We start from the raw sequence: 17320 nt of genomic DNA, 5'->3' as shown, positions 1-17320 counted from the left end.
CTAAATTTGAAGTCACACAACCTTCAGATAAAGAAAATGTTTGCTTTTCTTTAAACCATCTACTTTACTTTCCCAACTCTTCCCACTGTTGAATGACCTAGGTATGCATTAGCTTGATTAGAATATATACGATAAGCAGAGGGACAGGTCCAGCCCCTACAAAAGGATTATATAATCTCTAAGTCTAAGGTGACAATTGTCTGCATGCTCCTCACCCTTGTTTAATGCAGTTTTCTATCTCAGTGTACAGAGTGCTGTCATCAACACATAGCGGCATACCTTCCACTTAACTTTGTACTTAAGAAAGTAATGTGTTATGTATGACGTCAGTGTGTACAGGAGTTTTCAACATAACCCAGTAAATCTAAAAGCAGAATGTTTTCTGTAGCTGGAGAGGCACAACATGTTCAAGAATTAAACATTCAGGCTCAAAGTCATCCTTCTGACATCCAGTCTTTGTGATTTGACCTTATTATGGATCCTGCCTCAGGTTCAGATGATTCACCAGTGGTAAAACTGTAGGTTTGTGTACTGTGACATGACTATATACTAACTTAAAATCATAGTACAATCAGCTGGACAGATGAAAGGTAAAGCAAAATACACCACTGGGATGGCAACAGAGCAAAAGTAAAAAAACAGAAATAAACAGACCTCCAAGTAAATCTAGTGAATTTCAGTATAAACTCAATCACAAACAAGAAGTCACTGGAACCAAGGCAGTGGGAGTGTGAAAATCCAGTTTAATATCACAAATTAAACACGCAACTTACTTAAAACTTTCGCCCAGAGGGCTTCCTCAGGCATTTAAGATAAAACAAAAAAGTGTGTCTTAAAATGTATATAGAGCTGATTAAAATCACATGACTAATACAGCTAACAAGTTCAAAAACAATTATGTTTCTCCTTCAATATGGGTTTTAAAGACACAAAACTGTTCAAGCCTGATGGAATATGGGCTCTCAAGCATACTATCCATTTCATTTTAGCAGTCTCTGTTCTAAGTAACAAGTCTCCTCCTCTTACGTATTCAAACAATATTTCTAAAAGCTATTTGATTATTTAATGGTTAGGAATCCAAAGGTACCAGTGATATATGGTGTACCTAAGCTCCATAAATCTATTTCTGCTCCATCAATAAGACCAATTGGTTCAGGCCGAGACTGGATAACAGAACCAGATTCTGAATTCCTGGAGTCACAGTTAAGGAAAAACTTTTAAAGGATTCGTACCATTTACATGATACTAGTGACGTACATCATTGGTCAGTAGTTACAGATTTGAAAGACTGTTTTCCTTACCTTAGATGTTGATTAATTGTTTACTGTTAAATCTATAGATTTTGGAATACAGTCAAGTTAAAGAGATTTACTGGAATTCACAGAACATCAACAGCAATCTGTTATTACACTGTGTAACATTTTATCAATGGTGCTTTTAAATAATGTATGTTGGTTTAAAAATCAAATGCATGAACAAGCAAGAGGTGTTGCCATGGGCATACCGGTAGCAAATACTTTTGCGAATATAGTAATGCATATACAGTGGATATAAAAAATTTACACACCCCTGTTAAAATGCCAGGTTTTTGTGATATAAAAAAAATGAGACTACAATAAATCATTTCAAAACTTTTCCCACCTTTAATGTGACCTATAATCTGTACAATTCAATTGAAAAGCAAACAAATCTGTTGGGGGAAAAAAATCTAAAAAAATTAAAAACATACAATACGCTGGTTGCATAAGTGTGCACACTCTTAACCTAATACTTTGTTGTGTGTACACACCCTTAAATTAATACTTTGCTGAAGCATCTTTTGATTTAATTACAGCATTCAGTCTTCTTGGGTAGGAGTCTATCAGCATGGCACATCTTGACTTGGCAGTATTTGTTCACTCTTCCTTGCAAAAGCGTTCCAAGTCTGACATATTGCAAGGGCATCTCTTGTGCACAGCCTCTTCAGGTCACCCCACAGACTTTCTATTGGATTTAGACCAGAGCTCTGACTGGGCCATTCTAAAACATTAATTTTCTTCTGGTGAAGCCATTCTTTTGTTGATTTTGATGTATGCTTGGGGTCATTGTCATGTTGAATGATGAAATTCCTCTTCATCTTCAGCTTTCTAGCAGACACCTGAAGGTTTTGGGCCAAAAGTGACTGGTATTTGAAACTGTTCAAAATTCCCTCCACTTTGACTAAAGCCCCAGTTCCAGCGGACTAAAACGAACCCCAAAGCATGATACTGCCACTACCATGCTTCACGATGGGGATGGTATTCTTTTGGTGATGCGAAGTGCTGTGTTTGCACCAAACATACCTTTTGGAATTGTGGCCAAAAAGTTCAACCTTGGTCTCATCAGAACATAATGCATTTTCCCACATGCTTTTGGGAGACTTGATGTATTGTTTTACAAATTTTAGCCAGGCCTGGATGTTTTTGTGTGCAAGAAAAGTCTTCCATCTTGCAACCCTACCCCATAGTCCAGACATATGGAGAATACGGGAAATTGTTGTCACATGTACTACACAACCAGTACTTGCCAGAAATTCCTGCAGCTCCTTAGTGCTGCTGAAGGTCTCTTGGCAGCCTCCCTGACCAGCTTTCATCTTGTCTTTTCATCAATTTTGGAGGGATGTCCAGTTCTTTGCAACGTCACTGTTGTCCCATATTTTCTCCACTTTTCGATGACTGTCTTCACTGTGTTCCACGGTATATCCAATGCTGTGGAAATTTTTTTGTACCCTTCTCCTGAGGGATACCTTCCAACAATGAGATCCCTTTGATGCTTTGTAAGCTCTCTGTGAACCATGGCTTTTTCTGTAGCAGTAACTGAGTAAAATGTCAGGAAAATCCTACTAGGACAGCTGAACTTTATTTGGGGTTAATCAGAGTCTCTTTAATTGATGGCAGGTGTGTACCCAAGAAGACTGAATGCTATAATTAAATCAAAAGGTACTTCAACAAAGTATTAGTTTAAGGGTGTGCACATTTATGCAACCAGCGTATGTTGTTTATTTTTTATATTTTTCCCCTAACAGATTTGTTTGTTTTTCAACTGAACTGTACAGGTTGTAGGTCACATTAAAGGTGGAAAAAGTTTTGAAATGATTTACTGTGGTCTAATTTTTTTATATTACAAAAACCTGGCATTTTAACAGGGGTGTGTAAACTTTTTGCATCTATTGTATTGGGCTGAGGGTATATATTGCCTGCTACAAACCAGTTTTGAAAAAATATTTTGTTCCATCAATGCTTTGCGGATGATTTATTTATTGTATGGAAAGGGGATATGGATGTTTTTACCTATTTTTTAATTTATTTCTAATACATGTACTTTTTTGGGAGTTCAAAAAATGTATATCAAATGAAAAATTTGATTTTTAGACACAAGTATTATTAAAAAACAGGAAGGGTTTGTTGACACAAGCCTGTATAAGAAAACAGCTAAGAAAAATAGCTTATTACACCGAAGTAGCATGCATCCGTATTACACATTCGTAAATATAATCAATAATCAATTCCTTAGGGGGGCAATACTCAACACAATAGACCCCAACATGGTAGAACAGATGGAATCAACAGAAGACTTTATAGTGAGAGGATGGAATAAAAATGAGGTTATGACCATGTGTGAGAATATCAAAACACAGAGAAACACTGTAGCTAAACCTATTTTCTCCTCACAACAAAGGATAACACAAAAAATAATGTAAATAACACTAGATATATTCTGACTTATAATGAGAACAATGTAACTGTTAAGAGAGTTGTACGTAAACATTGGCACATTCTTCAAGAAATTTCATTACTGATCAGCCTATGTTTTTGCATAAAAAGAATACTAGCTTGAAACACGTATTGTGCTTTAAAGTACAGCCTAATTTATGGTTCAAGAGTACCCAAATAATAAATCGGGTACTTTTAAATGTGGCAGTTGCAGATTTTGCACATATATAGACACTAGAAAGACTTTTTAACCATGTAAGTAGGAAAGAAGTAGAAGTGAAAGGTTATGGTACTGTAATAGTAAGAATATAGTTTATTTAGCGACATATGACCAGTGTAGTTCATCTTATATAGGTAAAACTAATCAACCACTGAAAGATCGCATATGTAGCCATTTTTCAGAAACGAACAGAGAAATACTTACTAATGCTCTTTTTAAGTATAAATTAGAAAGAGGCACAAACCACAACTTTAAGTTTGTAATTCTAGAAATAATGTTTGAATACATAAGAGGAGGAGACTTGTTACTTAGAACAGAGACTGCTGAAATGAAATGGATAGTATGCTTGACAGCCCATATTCCACCAGGCTTGAACAGTTTTGCATCTTTAAAACACTTACTGAAGGAGAAATACAGCTGTTGTTAAGCTTGTTAACTGTATTAGTCGTGATATTAATCAGCTACAAAATTTTAAGATACATTTTTTTGTTTTAGCTTAAACCCTGAGGAAGCCCTCTGGTCGAAGGTTTTAACTTGTGCGTTTAACTTGTAATATTAAATTGAATTTGTACACTCTCATTGCCTTGGTTCCAGGGACTTTTATTTGTGACTATGAACATAGCAAAAGTACACAGCTCCTTAGTAAGGCATTGTATATGTGGCATTCTAAGCAAGTGACAAGATTAGCATCAACAAAAATAAACGAGCTGAAACAAGGTTAAAACAGGCAGAACACACCAAACAGAACTATATATATATATATATATATATATATATATATATATATATATATATATATGTACCATCCATATTTCCATATCAACCTGACCCGTGAGGAGCAAAAGTAGGGATCACTCTTAGGATGGCATAAAAAAGGAAGGGGAGCTGTTGATGAAGTACTTCCACGTTCAACATATGAAAAGTACAAGGACTGTTACTAATGCTGGAATTCTGCTTTGTATACAGTAAATAACTCAATTTAAGCAAATGCTTTAACATGCAGCGTGGTCCAGCATTACAAACCATCCAAACTAAGTTTAAAGCAAAGAATGACTCATAAAGCAGCAGCAAATGTGCTAATGTATAAAATTAATAAAAAAAAGTTGGAAACTATGGGGTGATTCCCCCTACCTAATGCTTAATACAGCTGCTTTTGTTGACAGAATATGTTTGCACTGTAGATAAGGATTGCTGTTGTCACCCTTAATGCCACAATTTTTTTAAAGGCAAGAGAAAAACACAAACTGTACTGTATGATGGAATGCTGGTTAAGTACTGTACACTATACATTTTCCTTAGCAAAATAACTGTATTAAAATAAAGTCATTATGGCATGATCTGGTTTACCGAGCTAGATAGGAAAGGAGTAATTTATCACTTAACAGTATTTAAAAAATAGAGGTCATTCCTGCTACTGAGATCTTACAGTACTGAAAGCAAAAGATTGCAAGGCCTCTTCTCCCCTAGAGTGTTTATTTTATCCTGATCCAAGAAACAGAAAATTTTAAAATATTTGTGTCATCAATTGTGACGTGGTTACTAAAACTGAAAAATGTATGGCACGTTCTCACATTAGGGCTTTCTTTGGTGGACCATGTGGTGAGATACACTTCTGCAGTTTCCTTACAGTTACATTGTTTATGCACAGGTTCACACAAAAAGCCCAGCATTAGTAATCACCAAAGGGAACAACAACTGCAACCACACCAAAGGTCAGAGCTGTTCAAGGGGCCCTGAAAGCAGCAGCCTCAGACAGAAATATCTAGTCAACTAAGACAAGGAGGCTCATAACATCATGTTCCCAAATCAAATTCAGATTTAGGAGTAGGCAGCTATGTGGCAACAAATGATCACAAAATTGAGTGACTTACTATCGAGTCAGCTAGGTACAGCCAGCCAGCAGTGAAGGTTCTAGACTTGGGGAGAGCAGACTTTGACAAGTTGTGAAGCCATTTCAGAACATCTACAGCACAAGGGCTTGAAAATAGAGTGCAAGTCCAAAAGAACCATTAGAGATGAATGAAATCTGCATGAAACAAATGTGCACACCAAAAATATAAAATGGTTCTCAAGTAAGAAACCAAGCAGTAAGACTTGGAAAAAAACTGAAACTATTTAAGAAAAGTAAGGAAATAAACAAACAAATGCAGGCATACAGAACAGTACAAGTTAAAGCAGAAAGATGCAGGAAAGGCAGTCAGGAAGGCAAATGCCAAAACTGTAGAAGGGATATCCAGTTCAGTAAAGATGGCAGATATAACCTTTAAACAGAAGCAAAGAAAGCAATGAAAGACAAAGGGAGAAGCTGTAAACAGCGGTAATGTTTGCAAAAATGAAAGATAGATACGAAGACTATGAAATGAATACTTCTGCTTGGTGTATATAAAGAAAATATATGCAACCAATCCTGCCAATATAGCCTAGTCATTTCACTGAAGAAATGGTCCTGGCAAAAAATAAAGATGCACAACAGAAGCAGCCACTGCTTACCTTTTAAACACACAAACATAAGAACAGGTAAGGCTAGGAGCAAAACAGATGCTGAAAACTTGTCTGCTAGTCTGACCTCAATCGTTACAAACAAAAAAAAAAAAAAATACAGTCCCTACTGTAGGAAAGAATTTATATGAAAACCAGTGGGACAAGGATAACATAAGGAAAAATGGAGTCACAACATAAAGATCATGCCATACTAATCTAATAAGGCTTACTGTACACACATCCAAGATCATCTTCTTCTTCTTTCGGCTTTTCCCAGTTAGGGGTCGCCACAGCAGAGCACCTGTCCACTCATGATTGGCAGTGGAGTTTTACAGTGCTGAGTTGCCAGCCCGGTGCCCAACCTTCCACAGAAGGCACACACATCACACCTAGGGCCAATTTAGAGTGTCCAATCCACCTACAGCATATCTTTAGGATGTGGGAGGGAACCGGAGCACCCAGAGGAAATCCACGTGACCACAGGGGGGGGCATGGAGACTCCGTACAGAAGGCACCCCAGCAGAGGATCGAACCAGAGAACCTCTTGCTGTGAGGCGGCAATGCTAACCACTGCACCACCGTGGCCGCCCACACATCCAAGATCAAAAAGGTGTAAACAATGTGTCTTGTATGGATTTTAGCAGGGCAAATGACACAATGCTACACAAGGTAGTGAACAATTAAAATAAATAAAAAAAATAAACAAGCTCTACACAATGCCCTACGATGCAAACAGAACTAATGCAAACAAAAACAAAGTTCATCATCAAATGGAACATTTCTTTCATTAAGAATAATAGTGCAATAATGGCTTTCATGTTAACTATGCTTCTTCAAAGTGTAAATTTTTCATTGTACTAATGATTTTTTTTTGCATATGGACTATTCTTTCTTAAAATTTAAATGCCTGTATTGCATTTGTGCTGAAATGCTTCAGTAATCCACATGTGGCAGGCATAAATTGTAGCAGCTACTTTCTACAAATGTAGCAAGCAGTTTGCTACAGCTCATGCAGATTATAAAAAAGAATGGAAGAGGTTTTTAAAGTTGGGTGATGCCAGATCGGGGAACAACTCCGGAAACCACAACAGCTAACTATACCTCTGGTTTTATTAGGGTTTCTAACTTTGTCCTTTGTTAGGATGTTTATACCACACATACACATCATATACACACGCACACTAATTCAATAATATTTACATCCTTCATCTATTTAGTTCAAAAACTGGCATGCAACTTCATTCTGGAATCAGATGGATTCTGCAGTGATGAAAACAAAAGTGTGACAGTTAAGTCTGCCATTCCACCCTCAATGTAAACCTAACAAAGAGAAACCATCATCTTACACCCAATTAATTACAAGGAAATGCTTAAAAAACTGTAGCATTTAGTAAATGGTTATAAAGGTAAAACAAATGATTAATTTCCTGTTGAGCAAATACATCTGCAGGATTTCACAAATGTTTATGAAAACTTGGGTTTCTAGCAATACTTTTTACAGGAATACAGGTCCATATCCCAACCACTTTTCCTAACTGCTTCCTCATATCATGATGAACATTCCATGATGAGGCAAAGACATGACACATGAGGTATGGTGTTCGCTTTTAATTCAACCGACTGTGCCAAATTTTAATGAAAAAAACTTTGCAATGGATAGAGCAATTTTCTGTGAAATAACTACAGTGGGATCAAAAGTATTTAAGGTACTATTAAACAGTTTTGGTAGTCTGAATACTCTGTACAAGTGCATGGATCTATGTCAGTTGACTGAGATTTCAGAATCTATCTGTCTAGATATAGATACATATACATATGGATGTATACACATAGATAGATATATAGATAAACACACACATGCATGCGTACATTAACTCCATGGTTATACAGCATCAAGGAAAATAGAAAACATGCACTGGAGATGAAACCCCGCTTGCACAACTGCAGTCTCAAAGTCCAGTCAAAACAATATTAAAGTGTTTCAGGAGCTGCTGCTTCAAGAAATCTGCTTTGGGCATTATCTTTACAGGGGATCTACACTGGAATGCAGGCAGATCTCTGCACTATAAATATTACCTTTCTTTACACTTTGCAGCATTTAGTTTATTTTCATTTGCTGACTTGGTAATCCCACTACATCTATGGCCTCTCTTTAGGACAGACCTAGAGTAGTATTTATCAGAAGAACAGCTGGATCAACCAGAACCCTGTGCCGGTTCCATGAGTCAGCACTCTACCCTCTAAGCTGTTCAAGTGAACAGCAAAACAAAACAGAAAAAAGCACTTCATTGTAATTAGCTGATCACTACATTGTAGCGACCGGCTTATTACACACATTCAACCCCCCTCTCCCTCCATTGAAAAGCCAAAAAATAAAAAAAATACAAAAACTTCACTGCAGCGATTGGCTTATTAAAGTCAGATACATGCCCCCAGCTCTTTTATTAAGAGAATAAAAAAAATACTTTACCATAACACATTGATGACTCCCTCCAGCTCTTCCATTGAGGAGCAAAAAAAAAAAAAAAAAATCAATTGCTGTTCCTTCTACTGGCATACCTACTAGATGGTGACACCCCCCAGCCATTCATGTTCCATTTCTGTGCCCTGCCCCTGACCTTCCTTCCACACATTTTACTGAAAAAAAAACTATTTCCTTCTTTTAAACTGTAGCAAACTGCTTGCTACAAATGAACCAAACAGTTGCTGCAGTTTATAGTCTGCCTGCACAGAGTGCTACAGTTCTCAGGTTTTAGTTTAAAAATAGATTTTTTTTTAACTTTTAAACTGTATTATTCCAGTTTACACCACCCACTGAGTGTTACAATGCTCAGGTTTAACTGCAAAAGCAATACTGGCTTTTAAAAGCCTGCATTGCATAAAACAAAGATCTGGAACACCTGATTGCGTGCCCCCCCTTCCACAACACTTTGCACCCGGGAAAGTTGTCCTTCTCTTCCTGTCCTAGCTATGGTAACAGTATTACTGCCATTATGCATAAAAAATGACAAATCTACAATATGTATGCTCCAACAGTGGGCTTCTTAAAATAAAACCTTTCTCAAAGTTCTGTAATATCTTGTCTATAGCTCATTGTAACCTCTGAAATGGTTAGAATGATTTTGTTTTCCACGTATCACAGTTTCTTAGCCAATAATCCATCACTGCCGATACCTGAAAGGAAAGAATGGATGCAGCTTGTGACCTGTAATATTACATATGGTTCCACTGTAGTCTATAGGGGTCATCCTGCTGCAAAATAAGTGCATGTAAATTAAGTACAGTTAGGTATACAACAGTGAAGCATAAGCCCAGTACAGTATTACACTGATATAAATCTGAAACTGTCTTAAACAGTTGTTGTGTCCACCTCAAAATTACACACACAATCCTGAAAAATAAGGTAAGCAATATAAAAATTATATTTGTAGTAAAGTAAGGATAAACACTAAAATGTTAAAGGAAGATTCATATTTAAATGCTTTGAAGGCTACTTTATCCAAAAAAAGGAGAGTGACAAAGCCTGTACAGCTATAAGATGTCAGCACCGATGTTAACATACAATTCTACCAGCAGAAAGAATGCACATTTCCACAGAGGGGGAGGCCAGTCACTGACCTAAGAGAGAGATGCACACGAAATCAAACATGCATTCATTTCTTGTCTAATGTCAGTTTTGTAGCACTGCATGTCAGTATACCAGCTGTACTCAACAGCAGAAGACAATGTTCTTAGGGAATGAGTGCTGCATTATCATAGCTCCGTAACACATATATGACTTATAATGCAGAACCCAAGATGCAGGTGCTGCTATGAGTCCTGCAACATGGCAACACAAATACTCCCTTCATAATGTCAACAGATTTCATTTGAGGAGATAACTGTTAAAATAAAATCACAGGTTAAATGAAGAAACAAAAGAATCTTGTTGAAGGGTAGCGTGTACTCCCTTTATCCAATATGCATGTGATGTTATACATTATCTAGAATGCTACACATTATGCACACAAGCATGTACAACTTCAACAAAGGGTGATGACATCAAAAACCTGTACAATTGTCACTAAAAAGGACAACATGTAAAACACAACAAAAATCATGTTAGGATAATATGTACAAAAGAAAAATATCATTTTAATGGTTTGTTTTCTCTTTTATAGCTGAATGTATATTCATGCCACAACACAATGTGTGACGTTAATAAAGATGTTTAGGAAAACATGTAATATGCAGTGGGTGCAGCTGCATGCTTTCAATGTGTATGTTTTTTTTCATGCTTTCAATGTTTTGATAAAACTGAAACCAAAAAACCAAGCAGCTCCCAACACCAGTGTAAACCAAAAAAATACCATATTTACAAAAAAAAGTAGTACAGTCAATTTTACCAAAACCACCAAAACACACTGGACAAGCACTGAGGAAACGAGAAAGACTGCAATATTAAGGTTTTTAGCACAGTTAAACCTTTAATAATCGCTATTTGTCACTAGGACTTATTCAGAAACATAAATAACAGTTCCAACATTGTTTAAATAGTAAAACCAATAATACCCAATTAACAATGAACCAATCAGAAACATTGTGCAATACATTCATAAGAACAATAAAACTCAATGACCATTTGTAAATACAGGATCTCTATAAAAATCCCTTTACTTTATTTTACTTTGTTTATGTTATTTGACAGTCAACCTTCTAACAAAAAACACTTAATATTAACATAATCATTTAAACCCGGGGGAATATATGCAGCTAAACATAACCAATGAACCAATCAGAAACATTGTGCAATAAAATCATAAGAACAATAAAACTCAATGACCATTTGTAAATACGTGATCTCTATAAAAATCCCTTTACTTTATTTTATAGGTTTATAGGTGTTTACTAGGCTAACAACCACAAGGGCCTTTTTAAGCCTAGCCATGCATCCCAAATCTCTGACAAGTTCAGATACCCTTGATAAGTGTATTTTACTTTGTTTTTGTTATTTGACAGTCACCCTTCTAACAAAAAACACTTAATATTAACATATTCATTTAAATCTGGGGGAATATATGCAAGCTAAACGTAACTGCCCCTCAGCTTCCCTTTTTTCCACCACGTTTTTAAAAATACTATCCCGTGGGTCTTTATTTACTACATCTAATATTGCAAAAGTGAACCTTTTCCAAACAGTACATGTTATAGAGTGTTTATACAATGCATTTTCATTTTTGGTCTAAATAAAACCTTAATATTGCAGTCTTTCTCATTTCCTCAGTGCTTGCCCAGTGTTTTTTTGGTGGTTTTGATAAAATTGACTGTACTACTTTTTTTGTAAATATGTTTGTGATCTTGGGGTAAAAATCTGAAAGCTGCCAGGTGGAAGGTACTTCTACTTTTAATAAAACCCCATATCTTAAATGTTTCAAAACTATGTTTTTGTGTGGTACAACCCCCCCCCCCCACACACACACACACACACATACACACACTCCTCACAGGAAATGTGCCTTTTCTATTGCTACTGTTAGTATAATTAACACTGGGTCCACTGTGCCTGAGGGGTCACTTGACCTCCTACACTGTAGTGAGCCTCTAGTATTTGCTGATAGTTGGCCATTTCAAATACGAACAGTTTCTGGAGGATTATCCTGCTACCTGCACTTTTACATGTAAAAGTCTTATACACCTGGTGGGAACATAGCAATCCTACATTAAAAAGCAGCTGTCTAGTAGTAGTAGTGTTGTTTACAAATATACTTTAAAATATATTGCATTCTCACCATCCTTCAAGTTTCTTCCAAGGTCTGCATTTTCCTGACTTGCACCAATGAGTTTAGGGGATGCCTTCTGGCGTTCCAGCACCATTTCCATACCTGGACTTGAGCTCTCCTATAAGAAAAAAATATTGGTTACCTGTACCACACAGCAAACAGCTGTCACTTCAGAAAGAATGCAGAATGAAATTGTGCAAACATTTTTTCCTGGACTTATCTAATTATTTACTTATTATTAATTAGGTCAGTGCTTACTAGCAGAGAGAGAGAGAGAGAGAGAAAGACAGATGCTTAATAAAAAACAAAAAAAGATGTTTTTTCTTTGTAATTGCTGCAATGTATATCAACTCAGAACCTAAAAGCAGATCATAATCATTTTTTTGTAGTTCCACCCATAGGAAATGGTTAGATTATTTTTATCTGTTACACTTAGTCTTAAATCATAACTTATTTCCTTGACGGGTACATGTGTAATATTGTTTTATTTTTGAAGACACAACTCACTTAAAGACAGATTGAAAATCCAACAAGTACATTACACGTACAATTGCAAATTGTTACCCTTCTTACTCAGATATATGTTTAACATTTAAGTTTCTACTCGCTTTAGCTGCTGCTTAGGGACAAGATTCCTCACAAAAAAAAGTTTGAATATTCTGAACCTAGACTGGCTAGCTGCATGTAAATCTTAAAAAGACTAACAGCACACAAAGCTGTGTTTACTTGTAAAACAATGCAAACCCTTTCAGGACCTCAGCTATCTTTGTGAGCTGATAAATATAAATGAATAAAAACAATAACTGGCAATGCAGTGTGAAGACAGACTTCATAATTCTACTTATCTGTTAATCAAGCTAGGAACTGCCACAATCATGACCTACAAAAACAGACAAGGCAACAGTATGTTCTTCTATTGTAGACTGTTGCAGTATAACTATTATGTATGTTACATATAAAACAGGATCCCATTACAATTTGTATATCAATATTTTGTTTATAGGTTAAAGTATTCCTAGTCAAACCAAGGCAGCTGAGCAATGCACTTGTAACACCAGTATACACTCAAAGATCATGAGGTCTAACTATATTAGGGTGAGGGGAATCACCTTATCTATCCTACCCACCTGTGAAGGATAACAGCAGGATTACAGTGAAAACAAGATGCTGTTCCACAATGGGACTATGCCACATAAATAAAATACAAGAAACAAAATTCACCAATAATTTAATTAACACCAACATTTCCATGCGAAGTTCCCAGAAATAATTATATATCTTATGTAATAACTATGAGATACAGATTAAAAAAAAATCTGTTAAAAAGGATATTATGCACGTGCACTGGGGAGTACAGATTTATGTACAGCAACATTTCCCAGACAGAATGTGTAAATATTTTTAGGGGGGATACCCCCACTTCTGATAAACATCTATGACAGATTGATCTACTCTGTAAATTCATTCTGAACCAGTTCAGAGTCAGTCTTAGAAGCGCTGTTACAGGATTTTCTTGCATTCATGTGCCATGCCAACACTCTAAAGGTGGTACTGCAATGGACAAAGCATACAGTCATCACCTGCTTCCAATGCAAATGATGCAACCGCTCAGGTGACTCTCCCTCCTCTTCGAGCAGACAGTTCCTGTCAGGTATCCTACATCTACTGGGGTGACATTTGTGGGAGATGTGCCATACATCAAGCCCATCAACCCACCACCAAGCACAGGTAAGCAAGCAAGCATCACCCAAGCTTCTGGCTGAACCTCGGTCATATGGGTCCCCGGGAAGGGGTCCCATCTTAATTTTCACGCATTTTAGATGATGCAAGGAATGGGGCATACTCAAAAGTTAGAAGCGACCACTGGACAAACACAGAGTCATACTCAAAAGTTAAACGTGACCACTTCTGGCAAGACAAACATTGAAGGAAAAAAAAAAAAAAAACCATTTCAAGATTATCTACAATTCTGCTAATTAATCTTGCAGTCAGTGTAAAAAAAAAAAAAAAAAAAAAAACGGTTACTGGAAGCAACATTATTTCTGTATACACACAAAAAAATAACATGACTACACAAACTTGTAAAAAAACTTCAGAAGTAAAAGGCCGGCCTTATTTTAACATGGGTTCCACAGGAAGGCTTTAGTAATGTAACACGCTGGCACAGAATTATTATTCTTTAGCATATCTGACAGATTAGTGCCGAGCGCAAACAGAGTGCTTTCTTAATGAGCTTCATCCTGTTGTTCTGGGTTTGGTTCCATTTGTCTACCGTGAAAGAATGAGCAAGTTAATATTCCCCAGTCTGCACTGAAAAGGAGCCTGAAACCAGGTGGACAACTGGTTTAACAAAATATTTTTACATAGACAAAATAAATACATTTATATAATAAAATTACTTAATAAATTCTTTTCTGCACAATTGATATGCATTTGTCAAAAAAAAAAACTTCTGTATTATATTAAGACAGTCCTATTCCAGAACAGTTTACATAATTGATGAATAAACTAATTTACATGATACCAAAAATCAGCTTGTTTATGGGTGAATTTAGCATTTACTTAAGGCCTATATCTTACTAGCAAGTAAGCAAAACTACTCTGCTTTTTGCTCACGGCTTTTTTTGTTTTAGTTTACTAGCAACGTTCTTACATACTACAAATTCACTGTGATTTACTGGTACATTTCTGTGCATGTATATAAACAGTGCATAGATTTTTACTGTAGTACTTGTGTTTCTACATTCCATGTTTTACATGTAGGTCATGGCTAAAGATAACAGTAGTCCACACTGCTGACAGTGGCTCCAAAAGCTCCCCATGAACATGAACTGCAGCAGAGACCATGGCCAGCTACTTTGTCAGAAACAATGCTGAAGACTCTAGATGTAATGAAAATGTACATGAACGCATGTTAAAAACTGGTTATACAACCTGGTCTTTAAAGCACTTAATTACCCACCTTCAGCTGTGGGTCTCACTGTTTTGCCCAAAGGTAGGGGTGTGGTTAGTTACAATGCTAAAGACAGAAACCAAACAGCTCCCACCTATATGTAAATATCACAATAACCTGCATACTAAAGAGGTCAACTGCTATTATACAATGTCCTTTTTTAGCCAGAAAAAAACTAGGTAACAATTTCACTGAGACCTTATTTTACTTTCTTTGCTGCTCCTGTTTGCAAAAAAGAAAAAGACCAAATCCACAGCAACAAAATTTATTCTGTGGAAGGCATTAACAGAACTGACAAAGTGATAGAGATTTTTTCCTACCCAAAGTTTTCAAGCCTTTATATAAAAATGTGTCTGCAGTACGTATGAATTCAGACAATGCAGCACACTGTTACAATAACGATGCATTTTGCTATGATTAATAAGAACAAAAACATACCCGATAACAGGAAAAGGGTGCATATTTCTTTACCATGAATTTCATGAACTTCACAGATGTTTGACATTTTTCACGAGTTTAATTTTTAGTCAAAATCAGGGCAGAATGAAGACTGCTACTGTGGAGTTGGGTTATGTCAGGTATTGCAGCATAATGGAGTATTCACTGTGGTCAAGGGTGTCTGTCTATAAAGCTGGTATATACAAGTTAAGGGGTGGGAGCCACCACATAAAATACAGTTGTTATACTTCCTTCGGTGTGTGCCGTGGCCATGTGTGCATTTTGGATTGTCTTGGAAAGTTTTAGGAACCTAATAATGTAATTCCGTAACATCCTTTTGTTATTTTGTTTGTTATTGGCTATCTGTATGTGAAGTTTAATTAGGGGTGTACATGTGTGTGTGTGTGTGTGTGTGTGTGTGTGTATACTTTTAAGATAGAGTTTTAGGTATAGTTAGGTGTGGAATTTGTTGAAAGCGAGTGGTGGAGTGTGTTTGATAGGTTTGTATGGGTGACCGTGTGTGTATGCTCACACATATATACATACATACATTTATGTGTTTATTGACTTTGATTACCAGGAAAGTCTAACTGGGTAGGTGCCCACTTTCAATGGAGACCAGGGAAGAAAACCTCCAAAATATTACTAAAACATTTTAAGAACAATAATTTGACAGTATTCAAAAATAATACAAAAACATCTACAGTTTGCTACAGGTATACCTGGAAAGAACTGAACATGTGAATTTGATAAAGTTTTCAGGATGGTTATTCAGTGGAATATCTGGGGCAAAAGAAAAGAGGAGTATGTATATTAATTGCAAGATGAGCTCCAATAGTGATAGATGAGGGGAAAAAAGATAATGGAAGATACATAATACTAAGGGGCTACTGGCTAGGGAGGAGGATTACACTGGCATGCATTTACATTCCACCTAAAACTGCTATAATGGAGCTTAAGAAAATTCTGGGAGAAATAATCACCTTTTAGCAAGGAATTTTACTTACAGGTGGGGACTGGAATTTGGTTTGCAACAGTGAAGATGTGTCTGGGGGGCCCAGAAGGGAAAATATAAAAAAGAAGAGTAGATTTTTGAAGAAATTTATGAAAATGTTTGGCATGGAGGATGTGAATTCAGTACTAGGAGTTCTGAGTGAATTTGCATATTATTCACAGAGATACAAAAAGTGGGCTAGGCAAGACAGATTTTATATCTCACAGGAACATATGCATTTAATTGAGGTTCTTGAAACACACCCAATAACTATTTCAGATCATGCACCAATAATAACCAAAATAAAAACACAAGGCAATGAAATAAAAATGAGACACTGGTACTTTCCCAACTATTGGTTGAAAATTGAGAAATTTAAGGAATGGATTTTGGAATTAACTTAGGAGCTACTAGAGAAGATTGAATGTTCTTCTGAAAATATATCTGGGGAGTGGGATAAAATTAAAGTGGAGTTTAAAACTAGGGTGGAAATAAAGGAAAGGGAAATATGGTTAAGAAGTAACAAGAATTATTTAGAGGGGCTGACAAATGTTAAAATATTGCAAAATAGGGGGAATATATCAGAAGAAAAAGAGCAACTGCAGAATGCTAAATAGAAAATAAAGGATTACCTTGATAATATGCATGAGTTTAGAAAGATTGCTGTTAAGCATCAGTTTTTTGATAACAGTACCAACTTAAAACACTGGAGCAACAGAGGAAGACACCCAACCAGGAATTAGC

At 36.2% G+C, this 17320-nt stretch overlaps 1 protein-coding gene across 3 annotated transcripts in view; it reads right to left on the bottom strand.

Moving 5' to 3' along the window:
• SOX13 (SRY-box transcription factor 13) overlaps window positions 1–17320 on the bottom strand; it is a 770893-nt gene that overhangs the window by 107202 nt on the left and 646371 nt on the right. For all 3 annotated transcript variants that reach the window (XM_044076961.1, XM_044076959.1, XM_044076960.1), the window contains one exon: window positions 12201–12309. In XM_044076961.1, the coding sequence (XP_043932896.1) occupies window positions 12201–12291 (91 nt within the window). In that variant the 5' untranslated portion in view covers window positions 12292–12309. The remainder of the gene's footprint in view (window positions 1–12200; window positions 12310–17320) is intronic.

This window comes from Protopterus annectens, chromosome 7.part0, assembly GCF_019279795.1.
Source record: "Protopterus annectens isolate FY-2018-M chromosome 7.part0, PAN1.0, whole genome shotgun sequence".
In the NCBI taxonomy this organism is placed as follows: Eukaryota; Metazoa; Chordata; order Ceratodontiformes; family Protopteridae; genus Protopterus; species Protopterus annectens.
This window is presented reverse-complemented; position numbering and strand designations above follow the sequence as displayed.